General features: G+C 45.6%; 1 protein-coding gene across 1 annotated transcript in view; it reads left to right on the forward strand.

The window, feature by feature from the left end:
* The window catches only part of LOC307229435 (uncharacterized protein), a 22236-nt gene extending 9766 nt beyond the window's left edge, over positions 1–12470 (forward strand). The window contains exons 20-62 of the mRNA XM_079999435.1: positions 1–7; positions 103–156; positions 235–279; positions 401–454; positions 656–700; positions 860–1021; positions 1124–1177; positions 1258–1311; positions 1385–1429; positions 1568–1621; positions 1784–1828; positions 1945–1998; positions 2142–2195; positions 2349–2402; positions 2546–2653; positions 2741–2830; positions 2970–3023; positions 3253–3360; positions 3825–3932; positions 4081–4134; positions 4225–4278; positions 4527–4634; positions 4734–4787; positions 4976–5029; positions 5115–5168; positions 5297–5350; positions 5498–5605; positions 5764–5817; positions 5932–5985; positions 6206–6259; positions 6342–6395; positions 6488–6595; positions 6714–6767; positions 6996–7049; positions 7132–7239; positions 7442–7495; positions 7579–7614; positions 7734–7787; positions 8032–8338; positions 8738–8850; positions 9151–9219; positions 10803–11036; positions 11235–12470. The exon at positions 1–7 is cut by the window's left edge and continues 38 nt beyond it. Coding sequence (XP_079855561.1) covers positions 1–7; positions 103–156; positions 235–279; positions 401–454; positions 656–700; positions 860–1021; positions 1124–1177; positions 1258–1311; positions 1385–1429; positions 1568–1621; positions 1784–1828; positions 1945–1998; positions 2142–2195; positions 2349–2402; positions 2546–2653; positions 2741–2830; positions 2970–3023; positions 3253–3360; positions 3825–3932; positions 4081–4134; positions 4225–4278; positions 4527–4634; positions 4734–4787; positions 4976–5029; positions 5115–5168; positions 5297–5350; positions 5498–5605; positions 5764–5817; positions 5932–5985; positions 6206–6259; positions 6342–6395; positions 6488–6595; positions 6714–6767; positions 6996–7049; positions 7132–7239; positions 7442–7495; positions 7579–7614; positions 7734–7787; positions 8032–8338; positions 8738–8850; positions 9151–9219; positions 10803–11036; positions 11235–11381 — 3343 coding nt within the window. The 3' untranslated portion in view covers positions 11382–12470. The remainder of the gene's footprint in view (positions 8–102; positions 157–234; positions 280–400; positions 455–655; positions 701–859; positions 1022–1123; positions 1178–1257; positions 1312–1384; positions 1430–1567; positions 1622–1783; positions 1829–1944; positions 1999–2141; positions 2196–2348; positions 2403–2545; positions 2654–2740; positions 2831–2969; positions 3024–3252; positions 3361–3824; positions 3933–4080; positions 4135–4224; positions 4279–4526; positions 4635–4733; positions 4788–4975; positions 5030–5114; positions 5169–5296; positions 5351–5497; positions 5606–5763; positions 5818–5931; positions 5986–6205; positions 6260–6341; positions 6396–6487; positions 6596–6713; positions 6768–6995; positions 7050–7131; positions 7240–7441; positions 7496–7578; positions 7615–7733; positions 7788–8031; positions 8339–8737; positions 8851–9150; positions 9220–10802; positions 11037–11234) is intronic.
* Positions 12471–15000: the final 2530 nt, after the last annotated feature.

The following is a 15000-nucleotide window of genomic DNA, read 5'->3' on the forward strand; positions in this document are numbered from 1 at the left end:
CGAGAAGGTAAGATGTGTTTAACTCTTGTTAAACTTGTTAAACTGTCTTGCCTCATGGGTCCAGGGATATTAGCTTGTGACTCATCATTCTGCGCCCTGCAGGGACCCCAAGGGAAGAAAGGGATGCAGGGCCTACCTGGAAACGACGGGCCCTTGGTGAGTGGCTGCATACGTGTCAACACACACCCGCACACGTTTACACGCAGTGAAACTGACAAATTTCCTCATCGATAGGGTCATCCAGGCAGAGAGGGAACTCCAGGGGAAAAAGGATTACCAGTAAGTCAGATTACCAGTGTGCGCGCGCGCGCGTGCGTGCGTGCGTGCGTGCGTGTCTAGATGTTTGTAATAGCCGCAGGTTTGTCTATTTTGCCACTTACGCTCATGTGTTGGTTTGCAGGGTCCTTCAGGCATGCAGGGGCCTGTCGGATACCCGGGGGCCCGGGGAGTTAAGGTAGAGAGAATAGAGAACCTCTCATTCCACATTGTTTCTCAACACATCTACACTTTGAACGATCAATTCTGAGGACTGCAAAGTCACTGCAAAGCCTGTTATTATTATAATTGGATAAAGAGTCGTGCTCTGAGTCACATGTGCTGTCTTTATTCCGCCGTGTCGCTGGCTTCACGTCCCGTCTCTCTTCCCGTCTGTCAGGGGGCCGACGGAATCAGGGGATTAAAGGGAAGCAAAGGGGAGAAGGTGAGATTGGCGGAAAAAATGTTGACAGACTTTCGTCGATGCGCAATCAGGTTTTGTTGTCTGGCTCACAGATCACGCTCGCGCTCAGCCGCCCATCCCGTCTTGCCCTCACGTCCTCCTGTACACTCACAGGCTCTGTCCCTTACCTCCCGTCCGCAGGGTGAAGATGGGTTCCCAGGGGCCAAGGGGGAAATGGGGGTGAAGGGGGACTCTGGCGACAATGGTGCTCTGGGCACCCGAGGAGAAGACGGACCTGAGGGGCCTAAGGGCCAGACCGGCCCTAATGGGGAAGCAGGCACCTCTGGCATTTCCGGCGAGAAGGTACATAGCACGCATGTCAGTATTTACTCACATCAACGCACTTCATATATAGTATATAACATTTGGACTCCTTTTCTTTGTTTTTTGGTTTTTCTGTTTTAGGGTAAATTGGGGGTTCCTGGGTTGCCGGGATATCCGGGGCGACAGGGACCCAAGGTAAGCACAACAATCAAGGTGTGTGTGAACCAATATCTACAGCAGGCCATGTTACTGAAGTGTTTCATCTCCCTCTGCAGGGATCCGATGGGTTTCCAGGGTTGTTGGGCGACATCGGAGAGAAAGGGAAGAAAGTGAGTCGGGGCATACAAGGGTGATGTTTGCTTCCCCCAAATTCTCCACTGACGCATTTTGTTTCTTTCCCAGGGTCCTGCAGGGCAACCAGGAAGTGCCGGCCAGAGGGGTCCCAATGTAAGTTCACTCTCCTTGCCTGTCCTGTTTTTAAAAACCTTCTAAATCCCTATACAGTCACACCCTGGTTGAGTAAAGTTAGCCGTCTATCAAGTTGTATTTTTTAGGGCATTGCCTCAGCTTTTCCTTTCATTGCAGGGTGTGCGAGGCGGCCGAGGAGCGAGAGGACCAACAGGAAAATCTGGGGCAAAGGTCAGCAAATCTTTTCCATCACCAATACATGATTTATGATTTTGTCCAAATTAGGAGAGAGTGGAGAGTCCTATGAACTCAAAATGAATGGAGAAATATCATTCTCCATTATTCAGCTTCTCTATGAGTTGGTCTAAGTGTCTGTTAATGTCCTCTTCTTAGGGCTCTTCAGGACACGATGGCCCTCCAGGACCACCTGGGGAGAGAGTAAGAGCTACTCATTCATTCATTCATTCATTCATTCATTCATTCATTCATTTATTAATGATATTTTTGGTATTCATTCATTGAATCACTAATGCTTTTTGGTAACATTGTAATAGGGACCTCAAGGGCCCCAAGGGAGAAATGGAGAGCCAGGGCCGAAAGGATCCGGTGTAAGTGAATAAAAATGCAAACTCATCATTGCAAATAAAAATTTACACGGAGACAGGTTTAAGACACAGACACTCACACACTCACACACAGATTCAGAATTCAACATGGAGTTAATTGTGAATGTTTGTATTAATCTGTGTAGGGTCCATCGGGGAAAGATGGACTTCCAGGTCACCCAGGTCAGAGAGGAGAGCCTGTGAGTGATGTCACACCCCGGTCACCCTGGTACATGGGAGTCATCAGAGCTGTTGCTAATAATTTGTCAAGATTGGCTCTCTATAGCTCTATATTATTACTTAAAACACATGTTGATTTGCCCTCATCTCCCATTCATTTCTGTTCTGTTCAGGGTTTCCAAGGCAAGACGGGACCTCCAGGACCATCAGGTGTTGTGGGGCCACAGGTAAGACCTAAAATATAATACATATACGTGTAAAATATATTTTATACAACCGATATGCATTGTGATCATTGTTTTCGTATAACAGAGATTATTAAACTCATTAAGGTACTGTAATAGACCCAGCTGCGTCTTCTGTTTCCCAGGGTAAGTCAGGAGAGACTGGCCCAACTGGGGACAGAGGTCATCCGGGGTCACCAGGCGTACCTGGAGAGCAGGGTTTACCAGGGTCAGCTGGAAAGGAGGGCGGGAAGGTCAGCACGCACACACACACACACATGCACACACTCACTAGATCCAAGTGCAGGTAGTACATTCAGTTTTCTGTTGATGCTCCCCAGGGCGACATAGGAACACAAGGGACTCCCGGCAAGAGTGGCCCCGCTGGACAGAGGGGCTTCAGGGGGAGCAGGGGAGTGACCGGAGCCATGGTAACACCCATATACGCTCGCACACGCACACACGCACACACACACACACACACACACACACAGACACACATCTTGACTCAATAAAAGCAACCAAGATGTTTTTTTGTGATTCAAGTAGTGATGTGGTTTCTTAACCTAGGGTCCAGCTGGGCTGAAAGGAGGTGCAGGACCTACTGGACCCCCAGGAGCCAGTGTAAGATATCTGAATTTTATGACTGTTCTTCAAAATACCTGTATATTTCAGTGCCCTTTGTCTTTGTAACAGGCCATGAGTCATGGAACATTTGAGAGGATTTCAGTGCCTTTATATGTTAACAAGCTTAATACTAAAATGGCATTTAAAACCCAACTGAAAAGCATTATCTCCTCTACTCTGACTCTAACAAATATATATAAAAAAAAACCTTGATTTTCCTTGCCAGGGGTCAACAGGTGAGCGGGGTCCTCCAGGAGTAGCTGGAGCCATCGGTCAGCCGGGACGAGCAGGACCAATCGGGGGACCGGGCCCCATGGGGGAGAAAGGGGAGCCTGTAAGTGTAGTGTTTATGTTTTACTCTTGGGTGTACATTTTCCTTATTTACTGTCGTAACTCTATGGATCTCAGACATCATTGTGGAAACACTTATTACCCATTCACTGGGGTTAGCAGGTACCATGATTCCACTGCCAAAGCTGTTAAAAGGGCACATGTTTACTTATCTTACGTGGGAGTTCAGCTCTCTTAGATGGCATTTTTATGTATCTCTTATGCACAAATGAGGCAGGAATCTGAGACTTACATGGCATTTATTTGGAAAAATCTCATGCACGTGCCCTTATTTTGACACAGGTGGCATTTGTCATGTTTACACAAGTAATTTACAACAGCTTTCTGAAGTTACGACCGTTTGCTGAATCTCAAACTCGCAAATTTCCATCCGAGTACGGAAAACGTGTTTGTTGAGTTAAAAATACGAAACTGATCCTGCAAGCAACTTCCATGTTGGTTCCTCAGGGAGAGAAAGGTCCGATTGGACCCGCGGGTCATGATGGAAATCAGGGACCCCTGGGACTGCCTGGAGCCACCGGCCCTGCAGGCCCCGCAGGAGACGATGGAGACAAGGTGTGTGTCTGTGTGTGTGTGTGTGTGTGTGTCTGTGTGTGTGTGTGTGTGTGTGTGTGTGTGTGTGTGTGTGTGTGTGTGTGTGTGTGTGTGTGTGTGAGATGTTTTTTCTGCACTGTGTTGTTAAACTGTCTCCTGTGAATCACAGGGAGAGACGGGAGGACCTGGACAGAAAGGAAGCAAAGGAGACAAAGGGGAAGGAGTGAGTGTGCAACTAGGGGACTGTGAACATTCAATGTAGTTCATCAGCACCTTGTCTTGATTATGTGTGATGATTTCACTCTCTCCACAGGGACCCCCAGGGCCCACCGGCAGCCAGGGGCCCATTGGCCAGTCAGGCATGCCGGTGAGTAACCTCTTCCATCCACTGAAGTTTTATGCTCTTTTATCTATTTGTATATTTCTATTTGTAAATTAAGTGTATATTTATATGCCTTTCATTGCAATGGAGTTTAGGGCCTCTGATACTTAAGGCGTACATTAACAGTGACAGCATTATCTTAAGCAGTGATCGTTGTAGAATGTAGATCAATTGAAATTAACCAACGCACCATCAGCTTCACCCTGTCTGTGGTGGTCTCTTCTGTGTCCCAGGGGGTGGATGGGGAGTCAGGACCCCGAGGCCAGCTGGGGATGTACGGCCAGAAAGGAGATGAGGGCCTTCGGGGCTTCAAGGGCTCCAGGGGACCGATGGGATTACAGGTGACATGGATAAGCCGATCAGTTTACTGCCTATAGAGATATTCATGGAGTTTTACATTATTAAATATTTGTATATATCTGTATGTGTGTGTTTCATAGGGTATGCCAGGTATTCCAGGAGAAAAAGGCGAGAGTGGACATGGGGGATTAATGGTGAGATCCATTAACACACTCGTTTAACACATTGGTCATGGCTATTCATACAGCAAGTAATGTAAGCCCATTTCCCACATGGAATCCTTAACATTGCTAAAAGTGAAAGTGGGAAAGGGGCTTTATTTACATCAGCAAAAAACCGATTAAATTTTCACCTTACGTCTGGTCAATCTGGTTACTTTTAGGGTCCACCGGGACAACAAGGCCCTTCAGGTCCACAAGGGCCCATTGGAGGACAGGCAAGTCAACATACTACATACACACTTGACCCCTTCTAAAACTTGTGTTGAATAACTACAATCTGTCTTGCGTTGTGCTGCACAGGGTCCGATAGGGAGACAGGGGATGGTCGGACAGCCGGGCATTCTGGGAGAAAAGGTATGGTACCTTTATGACAGCATGACTGGAAATCGGAAATTGAAAACAGCATGATTGGAAAAAATATAATACCATTTATTGTTTATGTCCTTTGTCTTTCTGATGTCCTTTGTCTTTCTCTCTCCCAGGGTGAGGATGGAGAAGCTGGGGACCCTGGACCAGTTGGCATTACAGGAGCAACAGTAAGATGTTATGTTTCGTGTGTGCGTGTGTTTGTGTGTGTGTGTGTGTGTGTGTGTGTGTGTGTGTGTGTGTGTGTGTGTCTTCCTCTCCAGCTCTTCTTCTTTGTGTACAGTATGTCTCACTCCTACTGTGTGTTGTACTTTTAGGGAGAAAAGGGAGACCATGGGGAGAAGGGTGAGTCAGGCCTCCCAGGAGCGGCTGGGCCCCCGGGGGCCCGGGGAACACCAGGGGAGGACGGCGCCAAGGGCAATGCTGTGAGGAACCTCTCTGAAACGATCTATATCTTAAATACTACAGCATGTTAATAAACTCACCTATGCTAATAAACTCAACCCTCTCTCTCTCTCTCTCTCTCTCTCTCTCTCTCTCTCTCTCTCTCTCGCTGTCTCTCTCTCTCTCTCTTGTCACACAGGGTCCCATAGGTTTCACAGGGGACTCAGGGCAGCCGGGAGAAGCCGGGCCCAATGTGAGTGTAACTCCTCTTCCTCTTCCCCTTGTCAATTTTGCAAGTGTGTTAAAGACAATAACTGTCATAAAATGGGTACTTTAGCTTTTTCCATCACCCTCCTGTCCTCCCCAGGGTGTGGACGGGCTACCCGGTTCTAAGGGGGACACTGGAGACCCCGGGAAATCTGTGAGGTTCCCCCCTCCCCCCTCCCCACTCACCCACACACACACACACACATACACACACATACTTTCTGCATTACACATTGACTACACTGCACGGCATTATGTATTTTCCCTCATAGAATACATGATCCACACAAAGATATCATAATTTATATCGATATATCAGTACAACATTACTACATACAACGGTACATACAAACAAGTTTCCTGTTCTTCACCAGGGACCACCAGGAGCATCGGGGGAGCCTGGACCGCTTGGACCCCCTGGAAGAAGGGTGTGTGTGTTTTATCTGTGTATGGATGCATTTCTAACTTGAGAAAAAGGCTATTTTATTAACAGCTTTTGTTTTTCTCTAGGGTCATGTAGGGAAAGCTGGGAAGGAGGGCAGGGCGGGCCTGAAAGGAAGCAAGGTAAGCCATGGCAATGGAAGTTTAAATATTAACTCTTGAATGATAAAAACCTGTCAAAACGAAAAATCACATTTTTTTTGCATCTGCCTCAGGGTTCTCCTGGCCTGGAGGGCTTTATCGGGAAGACAGGGCCTGTGGGTGCCCAGGGGCATTCTGGGAAGGCAGGCCCGCCGGGTTTAAGAGGGATTCCTGGCCCTGCAGTAAGTCAAGTGACTTTCTCATCATATGTAACAGACCATTTAGAGGCTGAGTGTTGATGAAAATAACTTTTCAACCTATCCAATTGGCTTTGTCTTCCCCTCTGCTTCCTGTTAATAGGGGGAGCAGGGATTAAACGGGGCCCCTGGTCAGACAGGTCCACCCGGTCCAATGGTAAGATCCAAGTCAAACCATCCATCGGTTTTCGTCACCTTATTCCTCTGAATGTCATGAGGAAAATACAATTTCTTATTGTATTCTTATTAAAATGTAAGGCCTAATAACGACCCAAACTGCTCACACACATTCCACAGCTGGTTTTAGTTTGGCTTCATATATATTGGTGTCTCTGACCCCTATCTGTGTCTCATGTATGACCCTGTCTTGATCCGCATTCCCCAGGGCCCTCCAGGATTACCAGGGTTAAAGGGAGACCCAGGCAGGAAGGGAGACAAGGTAAGTCTACATACAGTATACACACCCACAAACACACACTCAAACGGTGTCCTTGGCCGTGTCTAATACCCGGTGTGTCCAGGGCCACGGTGGCCTGATAGGTCTGATAGGACCTCCGGGAGACATTGGAGAGAAGGGAGACAGAGGACTGCCAGGGAACCAGGGATTACAAGGTCCTAAAGGAGACGAGGTGCGAAACACACACGTTTACATATGTGCACATATACACATACTGTACATAAACATCGCATCTGCTCATAAAAAATTATCAATTCCAGAGCCAAGAGCAGTGAATCTTTAACAATATACAGTCATAGTCATGGTCATTCATCATGGCTGGTAATGGTCAGTGAACACAGTTTAATTTATTTTCATTCTTTGTTTTGCCGTAGGGTGCCGTTGGCCCTGCAGGTCCAAATGGCCCCCTGGGTCCACACGGTCTGTCTGTGAGTATATAAATCAAACTGGATCATGGCAACACGAGGGATGTGGCTCATCTCCTCACCCCTTTGGTCTGTCTCCTTCACAGGGTGCGGTGGGTGAAAAAGGCTCTAAAGGAAACCAGGTATTGTTTTGTTTGATTCACACTCGTGCTGGTGGACTTCAATTTCTGTCCCCAAACTACGTTATGTTACACCCTACGTTATATCATGTTTCTGTGTGTGTGTTTACATTTACTTTTAGGGTCCAATTGGTCCCAGAGGAGACACTGGACCTGCCGGCCCTCCGGGACCCCCAGTGAGTGACAAAAATACTCTACAAGCGACAACTATAGCCATTGTCGCTTCCATTCTGCTTTTCCTAACTTCCTTCTCCTCATCTGCTCCTCAATATATCTGATCCGCATTCCGCACTTCACCTCTCCACCTGTCTGCTCTTCTCCTCCCTTCTTACCTGCCATCCTCTGCTCCCATTTCACCTCATCCGCTCGTCTGTTCCCTCTGTTCCCGCCATCTCCCATCTCCTCCCCTACACCTCGCAGGGCCTGTCAAGTGTCGGGATGTCCCCACCGTCTCACGCGGGGAGGCGGAGGAGGCAACAGGTCTCCGTTGACGGGGCGGAGCTGGGAGAGGAGGAGGACGGCGGGATGGAGGGAGGAGAGGAGGAGTGGATCCAGGGGGACCAGGCGATGCAGGAAAGGGGAGAGGGGCAGGGAATGCCGGAGGTGTTTGCGTCCCTGTCCTCCATGAAGATTGAAGTGGAAGGTCTGCGGAACCCCCAGGGGACCTTTCACAGCCCCGCACGCACCTGCAAGGAGCTCTACCTGCTTTCCCCGGAGCTCCACGACGGTACCGTCCCAAAATACCTTTCAAACAGTTCCAAAAGTACATATATATATATATATATATATATATACTTTCCTGACTGGCTGACTGTTTGGTAGGCTACATGCTCTTCACAACTTCAGACAGCCCTTCAGACCTCCCTCCATGAATGACAAATCAAATTTATTTATTTATTCATTTATCTACGTATCTATCTATTTATTTATCTATTTATTTATTTGTTTGTTTGTTTGTTTATTTACTTATTTGTTTATTTGTTGATTTATTATTATTATTATTATTATTATTATTATTATTATTATTATTATTATATATATATTTTTATTATTATTATTATTATTATTATTATTATTATTATTAAAGAGGGTTGAAGGCTCTCTCTCTCCCCCTCTCTCCATCTAGGTGAGTATTGGATAGATCCAAACCAGGGTTGCCATAGAGACTCCTTTAAGGTTTTCTGTAACTTCACTGCACAAGGAGAGACGTGTCTGTACCCCGACAAGAAGTTCCAGTCGGTAAGTTTACACACACACACACACACACACACACATACACACACACACACACACACACACACACACACACACACACACACACACACACACACACACACACACACATACACACACACACACACACACACTATATATACTAATATGCTAAGATAATTGTGAAAACAATAATTGCCAGCATTATTTTATTAATGATTTTATCAGCTTTTATTTTTCTCTGAAAGAGATGAATCATATAATCCATTATTTACTCATTTTGTGAGCCATCTGTCTGGCATTACATGTTTGCTTGGTCTCCCTCAGGTACGGCTAGCTGCTTGGAAAGGAGAGAAACCTGGTACCTGGTACAGTAAATTCAAGAAAGGAAAACAGGTACTTTACTATGCCCTCTCTCTCTCTCTCTCTCTCTCTCTCTCTCTCCCTCTCTCTCTCTCTATATATATACGTATATATATGTATATATATATACGTATAAATATATATATATATATATATATATATATATATTATATATACACACACATACACAGCTCTGACCCGTGGAGGCATGGACTCCACAAGACCTCTGAAGATGTCCTGTGGTATCTGGCACCAAGACATTAGCATCAGATTCTTTAAGTCCTGGAAGTTGTGAGGTGGGTCCTCCATGGATCAGGCTTGTTCCAGCACATCCCACAGATGCTCCATCGGATCGGACCCTAACCCCGACCATCCACATGATGTAGAAGAAAACGTGATTCATCAGACCAGGCCACCTTCCTCCTTTGCTCCATGGTCCAGTTCTGATGCTCACTGTGTCCATTGTAGGAGCTTTCAGTGGTGGACAGGGGTCAGCATGGAACTCTGACTGGTCTGCAGCTACACAGCCCCATACGAGGCAAGCTGTGATGCACTGTGTGTTCTGACACCTTTCTATCAGAGCAGCATTAACTTTTTCACCAATTTGTGCTACAGTAGCTTTTTTGTGGGATCGGACCAGACAGACTCGCTGGACTAGCTTCCCACATGCATCAATGAGCCCATGGACGGCCATAACCCGAACCAGACGGGCTACGCTTTCCACACTTTCCGCACGCCGGGAACACCCCACAAGACCTGCTGTTTTGGAGATTCTAACCGAGTCGTCTAGCCATCACAAGTGGCTCAGATCTTTACGCTTGTCCATTTTTCCTGCTTCCAACACATCAACTTCAAGAACTGACTGTTCACTTGCTGCCCAATATATCCCACCCCTTGACAGATGCCACTGGAACGAGATGAGCAATGTTATTCACTTCACCTGTCAGTGGTTTTAAAGTTGTGGCTGATGGGTGTATATATATGTGTATATGTGTGTGTGTGTATATATAAATTTATATATATATATAGTCATCGATAAATTATTTTGTTGATTATTCCATGAATATATTGCATTCATTTTGACCTTAAAATGAAAGTAATTGTTATAGTCAATAAGTAATTACAAATAAAATTATGTCAAATGATCACAACTTCTGTAATATCTAATATTTCCACCCAGCAGACTATAACATAATAAGGGACGGCATATTAAAACCTTTTCCCAGTACAGTAGACCAGAAAAAAAACTATGGAGGAAAAGCATTGTCGTGTGAGTTCATCCACTTTTTGGAGACTTTTTCTGCACTGCATCTGTTGAAAGGCCACACAGGTGCACAGAGACACCTCCTCGTACTCTGACGTGATACATCACTAAAATAAGAACATTTTATAAAGTTTTCTGTCAATCAATGAATCACTCATTTCCACGTGGTGCAACAGTAGAGGGGAAATTAGTGATTATAATATTATCCTAATCACTGGGGAAATTAGTGATTATAATATTATCATAATCACTAATTTCCCCTCTACTGTTGCACCACCTGTCAGTGGCTTTTTGGTGTACCTTAACTTGACCTCGTCACTCCTAAAAATGCATGGCCCGCACTTCTTCCCAGTTTTCCTACTCGGGGTCGGACGGCGTGCCGCTGCACGTGGTCCAGCTGACCTTCCTGAAGCTGCTCAGCGCCACGGCCCGGCAGAGCTTCACGTACCACTGCCTCAACTCGGCCGCCTGGCTGCACGCCGCCTCGCACGGCTACCAGCACGCGCTGCGCTTCAAGGGCAGCAGTGGCGAGGAGCTCACCCACGAGAACACACACTACATCAGAGCGCTGTACGACGGCTGTGAGGTATGTGTGTGTGTGTGTGTGTGTGTGTGTGTGTGTGTGTGTGTGTGTGTGTGTGTGTGTGTGTGTGTGTGTGTGTGTGTGTGTGTGTGTGTGTGTGACGTGTGTGTGTGTTTATGCAGTCGGCTCAGGTTTTTTTTTTTTCTTTTGTTGGTTTTTTTTTTGGAATTGTCCGTGACTGTTTTCGTGTTTTTGCCATAGGCTCGGTCGGGGCAGGAGAGGACAGTCCTGGAGTTTGACGCGCCGCACTCCGGCACGCTCCCCATCCTTGATGTGGCGGTGTCCGATTTTGGGAACGGGAGCCAGAAGTTTGGCTTCCAGGTCGGCCCGGTTTGTTTCAATGGTTGAGGAGGAGGAGGAGGAGGAGGAAGAGGTCCATGGACACTTTTTATATGCAGGGATAAAAATACATTCAAGCCTTTCCTGGTGCCACATATTTATAAGGTAGACTTACCTAGAACAGTGTTCCTCCAGCTTTGCATTCACTCTTTTATGCACAAATCCATTCACTTACGCTGCCAGTAATTCACACTCTCATATTCGTTTTCATATTGTGTCTAAAAGAGCAAAGCAAAAATGCAACTTCACAGATTTTGAACATGTGTATACATATAAATAGACTCACCAGTAATACTTCGATCCAGGGACAAAATCACCTCACGTATAGTAACGCAAAATCCAAATGCTACGATGAGTTCCCTAAAAAAGATAATTTCTCAGCTTTGGTTTCAAGCCATGTTTCCATTGTTTAGTGGGTAAATGTTTCAATGTTTACTGTTCCGCGTGCACTATTGTAAAGAAGCAATGGAGGTCCTGTCGCAGTCTTCAAAAATGAGTTATTTGGTGACAAATGCATGTGGACAGGTTTCACTGCAGATGTCATTTTGAAGGCCATGTAGGGAAGGTCAAACTCCCCTCACTGCTCATATCGGTGAGTTTAGGCTTTTATGAATTTATGTACGGAGTTAATTGTATTTGAGGGTTTTAGGAATTTATGTACGGTCAAAAACCGTCCGTGACTAACCCATCATTTCTGTGATTTCTCTGAAAGGAGCGGTGCCACAATTCTATCCACTAGTTCATTCACCAATGGATGAAATTATTTATTCCTTTTTTTATTCATTCATTCACATAATTGCTGTATTGTTTTTAATCAAACCTCATTTTTTTCCGTCAATGTGTTTGTCTTTGTTGAGTTGTTATATTTCTGTTATGCGATGTATATTTGAGTTTCACTCAACACGGTGCTATTATGGAACTCCATTGCGGAGCACATGTAACTGTAAATGGGAACCTGGGCGTTTTTGTCTTTTTTTTTATCCACATTTTGTTTGTGTTTCTGTTTTGTCGACATAATGAACCAAACTGGTAAATGATTGCCTCAATGTTTTTCTATTTGTATTTGTGGGGGGACAATTACATGAGTAACATATTTAATAAAAGTACAAAGTGTACATACAACATAACCTGCCTGGAATAAGTTCCATCCAATACAGTGCAATTCAAATGGCCATTCTGCGGTTCTGGCTGGATGAGTGGGATCAGTGGGTTTTCTTGCCCGCTCTCCTAGTGACACGAACAGTCTGCCACAGCTTTTTCTTTTCCATTGTGGTTGCACAGAACCTGGTGAGAAACAGATGCTGTGTCTTCACCAGCAGTTGCCTCTGGGTGGTGTATGTACAGGGAACATCCAGTGGTTTGGGGGTGTCCATTTCATTCAGGCAGGCCACTGCACTCCACTATGTTGTTGCTCATTGGTCAGGTTCGGATAGTATTAGTTGGATAATATATTTTAACTCTCTAAACAAGCACAATCTGAGATTAAGGTTTTGATTATCCGGCCAATCTGTACTTTTTAAAATATTACTTTTAATTAACCACCATCTTTGTAGATGAAAGAGACCAATTCTAAGTAAGTGCTTGGGTGGATTTAAAAATGACACATTCAATTTAAGTAGTCAACATCTCCCAGGAGTCAGAAATTAAGCAATTTCTATAAGTAAGACCATTTCATGGTCTTACTTATGGACTTATAGACTTACTTGTGTGTGCGTGTGTGTGTAAACCTTTGTGTGTGTAAAAGAAGCTGTGATTTTTCATAATTAGTTCCGTTGGAAATATCTAAATTCATGATTAAAATGTAAGAACAGCCGACTCGCAATTGGCAGAAAATGAAAAGACAAAGAACAACACAGTTCTTTATCGCATCGGTTGTTTTCTGGTGCTTCATGCTGTTGATTTGCATGAGATTCTCCAGGGCTCCGTCTGGACCGGCAGGCGGCTCCTCATGGTTCTGATCTGATTCTACGCTGGAACTCGGTCTGCTGGAACACTTTCAACTGGAACAGCACGAGTCGCTTCCACCAGCTTGGCTCAGTCAGCAAAAACGTTGGATAAAGAACTTCACAGGGCTGTTTGAAACTCGAGTTAGGCGTCAAAGATTTTTCGTGATTGTAACTTTTTGGAATTCATTCAGAGTTTAATTACCAGCGAAATCTCAGATTGCGATCAACAACCGCTTGTTAAAATGACAGTCTGTCGGCTTTGCTTTGCCAGCTTACAGCTCACCTTAGTTGCCAGGTGCTCAAGATGAAAAAATATCCTGCAGGGACCCAAAAACGATTGTATTTCAGTGCATACATTCAACTACCTCAAAACGGCCAGAGCTGTTTGCGACGTACACCCATCAGCCACGACATTAAAACCCACCACTAATAACCACTAATATGGTGTAGCTCCCCCCCGTGCCGCCAAAACAGCTCTGACCCGTGGAGGCATGGACTCCACAAGACCTCTGAAGGTGTCCTGTGGTGTCTGACACCAAGACGTTAGCAGCAGATCCTTTAAGTCCTGGAAGTTGTGAGGTGGGTCCTCCATGGATCGGGCTTGTTGTTCCAGCACATCCCACAGATGCTCCATCTGATCGGACCCTAACCCCAGCCATCCACATGAAGTAGATGAAAACATTCATCAGACCAGGCCACCTTCTTCCATTGCTCCATGGTCCAGTTCCGACATGCTCACGTGGCCATTGTACTTTCGGCGGTGAACATGGTCAACATGGACACTCTGACCGGTCTGCAGCTACACAGCCTTATAAACAGCAAGGTGTGATGCACTGTGTTCTGACACCTTTCTATCATAGCAGCATTAACTTTTAGAACAATTTGTGCTGCAGTAGCTCTTCTGTGGGATCGAACCAGACGGACCACATTTTCCACACTTACCGTACGCACGAGCCATGGGCGCCCATGACCCTGTCACCTGTTCACTGGTTGTCCTTCCTTGAACCACTTTTGGTAGGTACTAACCACTGCATACCGGAAACACCCCATAAGACCTGCTGTGACCCAGTCGTGTAGCCATCACAATTTGGTCCTTGTCAAAGTGGCTCAGATCCTTACGCTTGCCCATTTTTCCTGCTTCCAACACATCAACTTCAAGAACTGACTGTTCACTTGCTGCCTAATATATCCCACCTCTTGACAGGTGCCACTGGAACGAGACGAGCAATGTTATTCACTTCACCTGTCACTGGTTTTAATGTTGTGGCTGGTATTACATGAATAACAAAAATTATATTTCTGCATATATTTCTGGCATTGATTTGGTTTTGACATTAGTAGGGACAAACACACACACACACACACACACACACACACACACACACACACACACACACACACACACACACACACACACACACACACACACACACACACACACACACACACACAGAAATACACTGACATTAAATCAAAAAGTCTGCATTGACATTGTCTTCTATTTTGCTGCTCCCTCTGCCTCTGTTTGTCTCTACTCTTAGTTATGGACTCCACTGTTTAACCAGGAACCACTAGGCCATTGATAGAACCCACAGAGGCTTCGGCCTCATTTTCGTACTTGCCTACGAGACACGTTTGGATTGGGGAGAAACCAAAGGACATCTTCACCCTTTCATTTCCAA

Source organism: Zeus faber (genome assembly GCF_960531495.2).
Source record: "Zeus faber genome assembly, chromosome: 4".
Taxonomy (NCBI): Eukaryota; Metazoa; Chordata; class Actinopteri; order Zeiformes; family Zeidae; genus Zeus; species Zeus faber.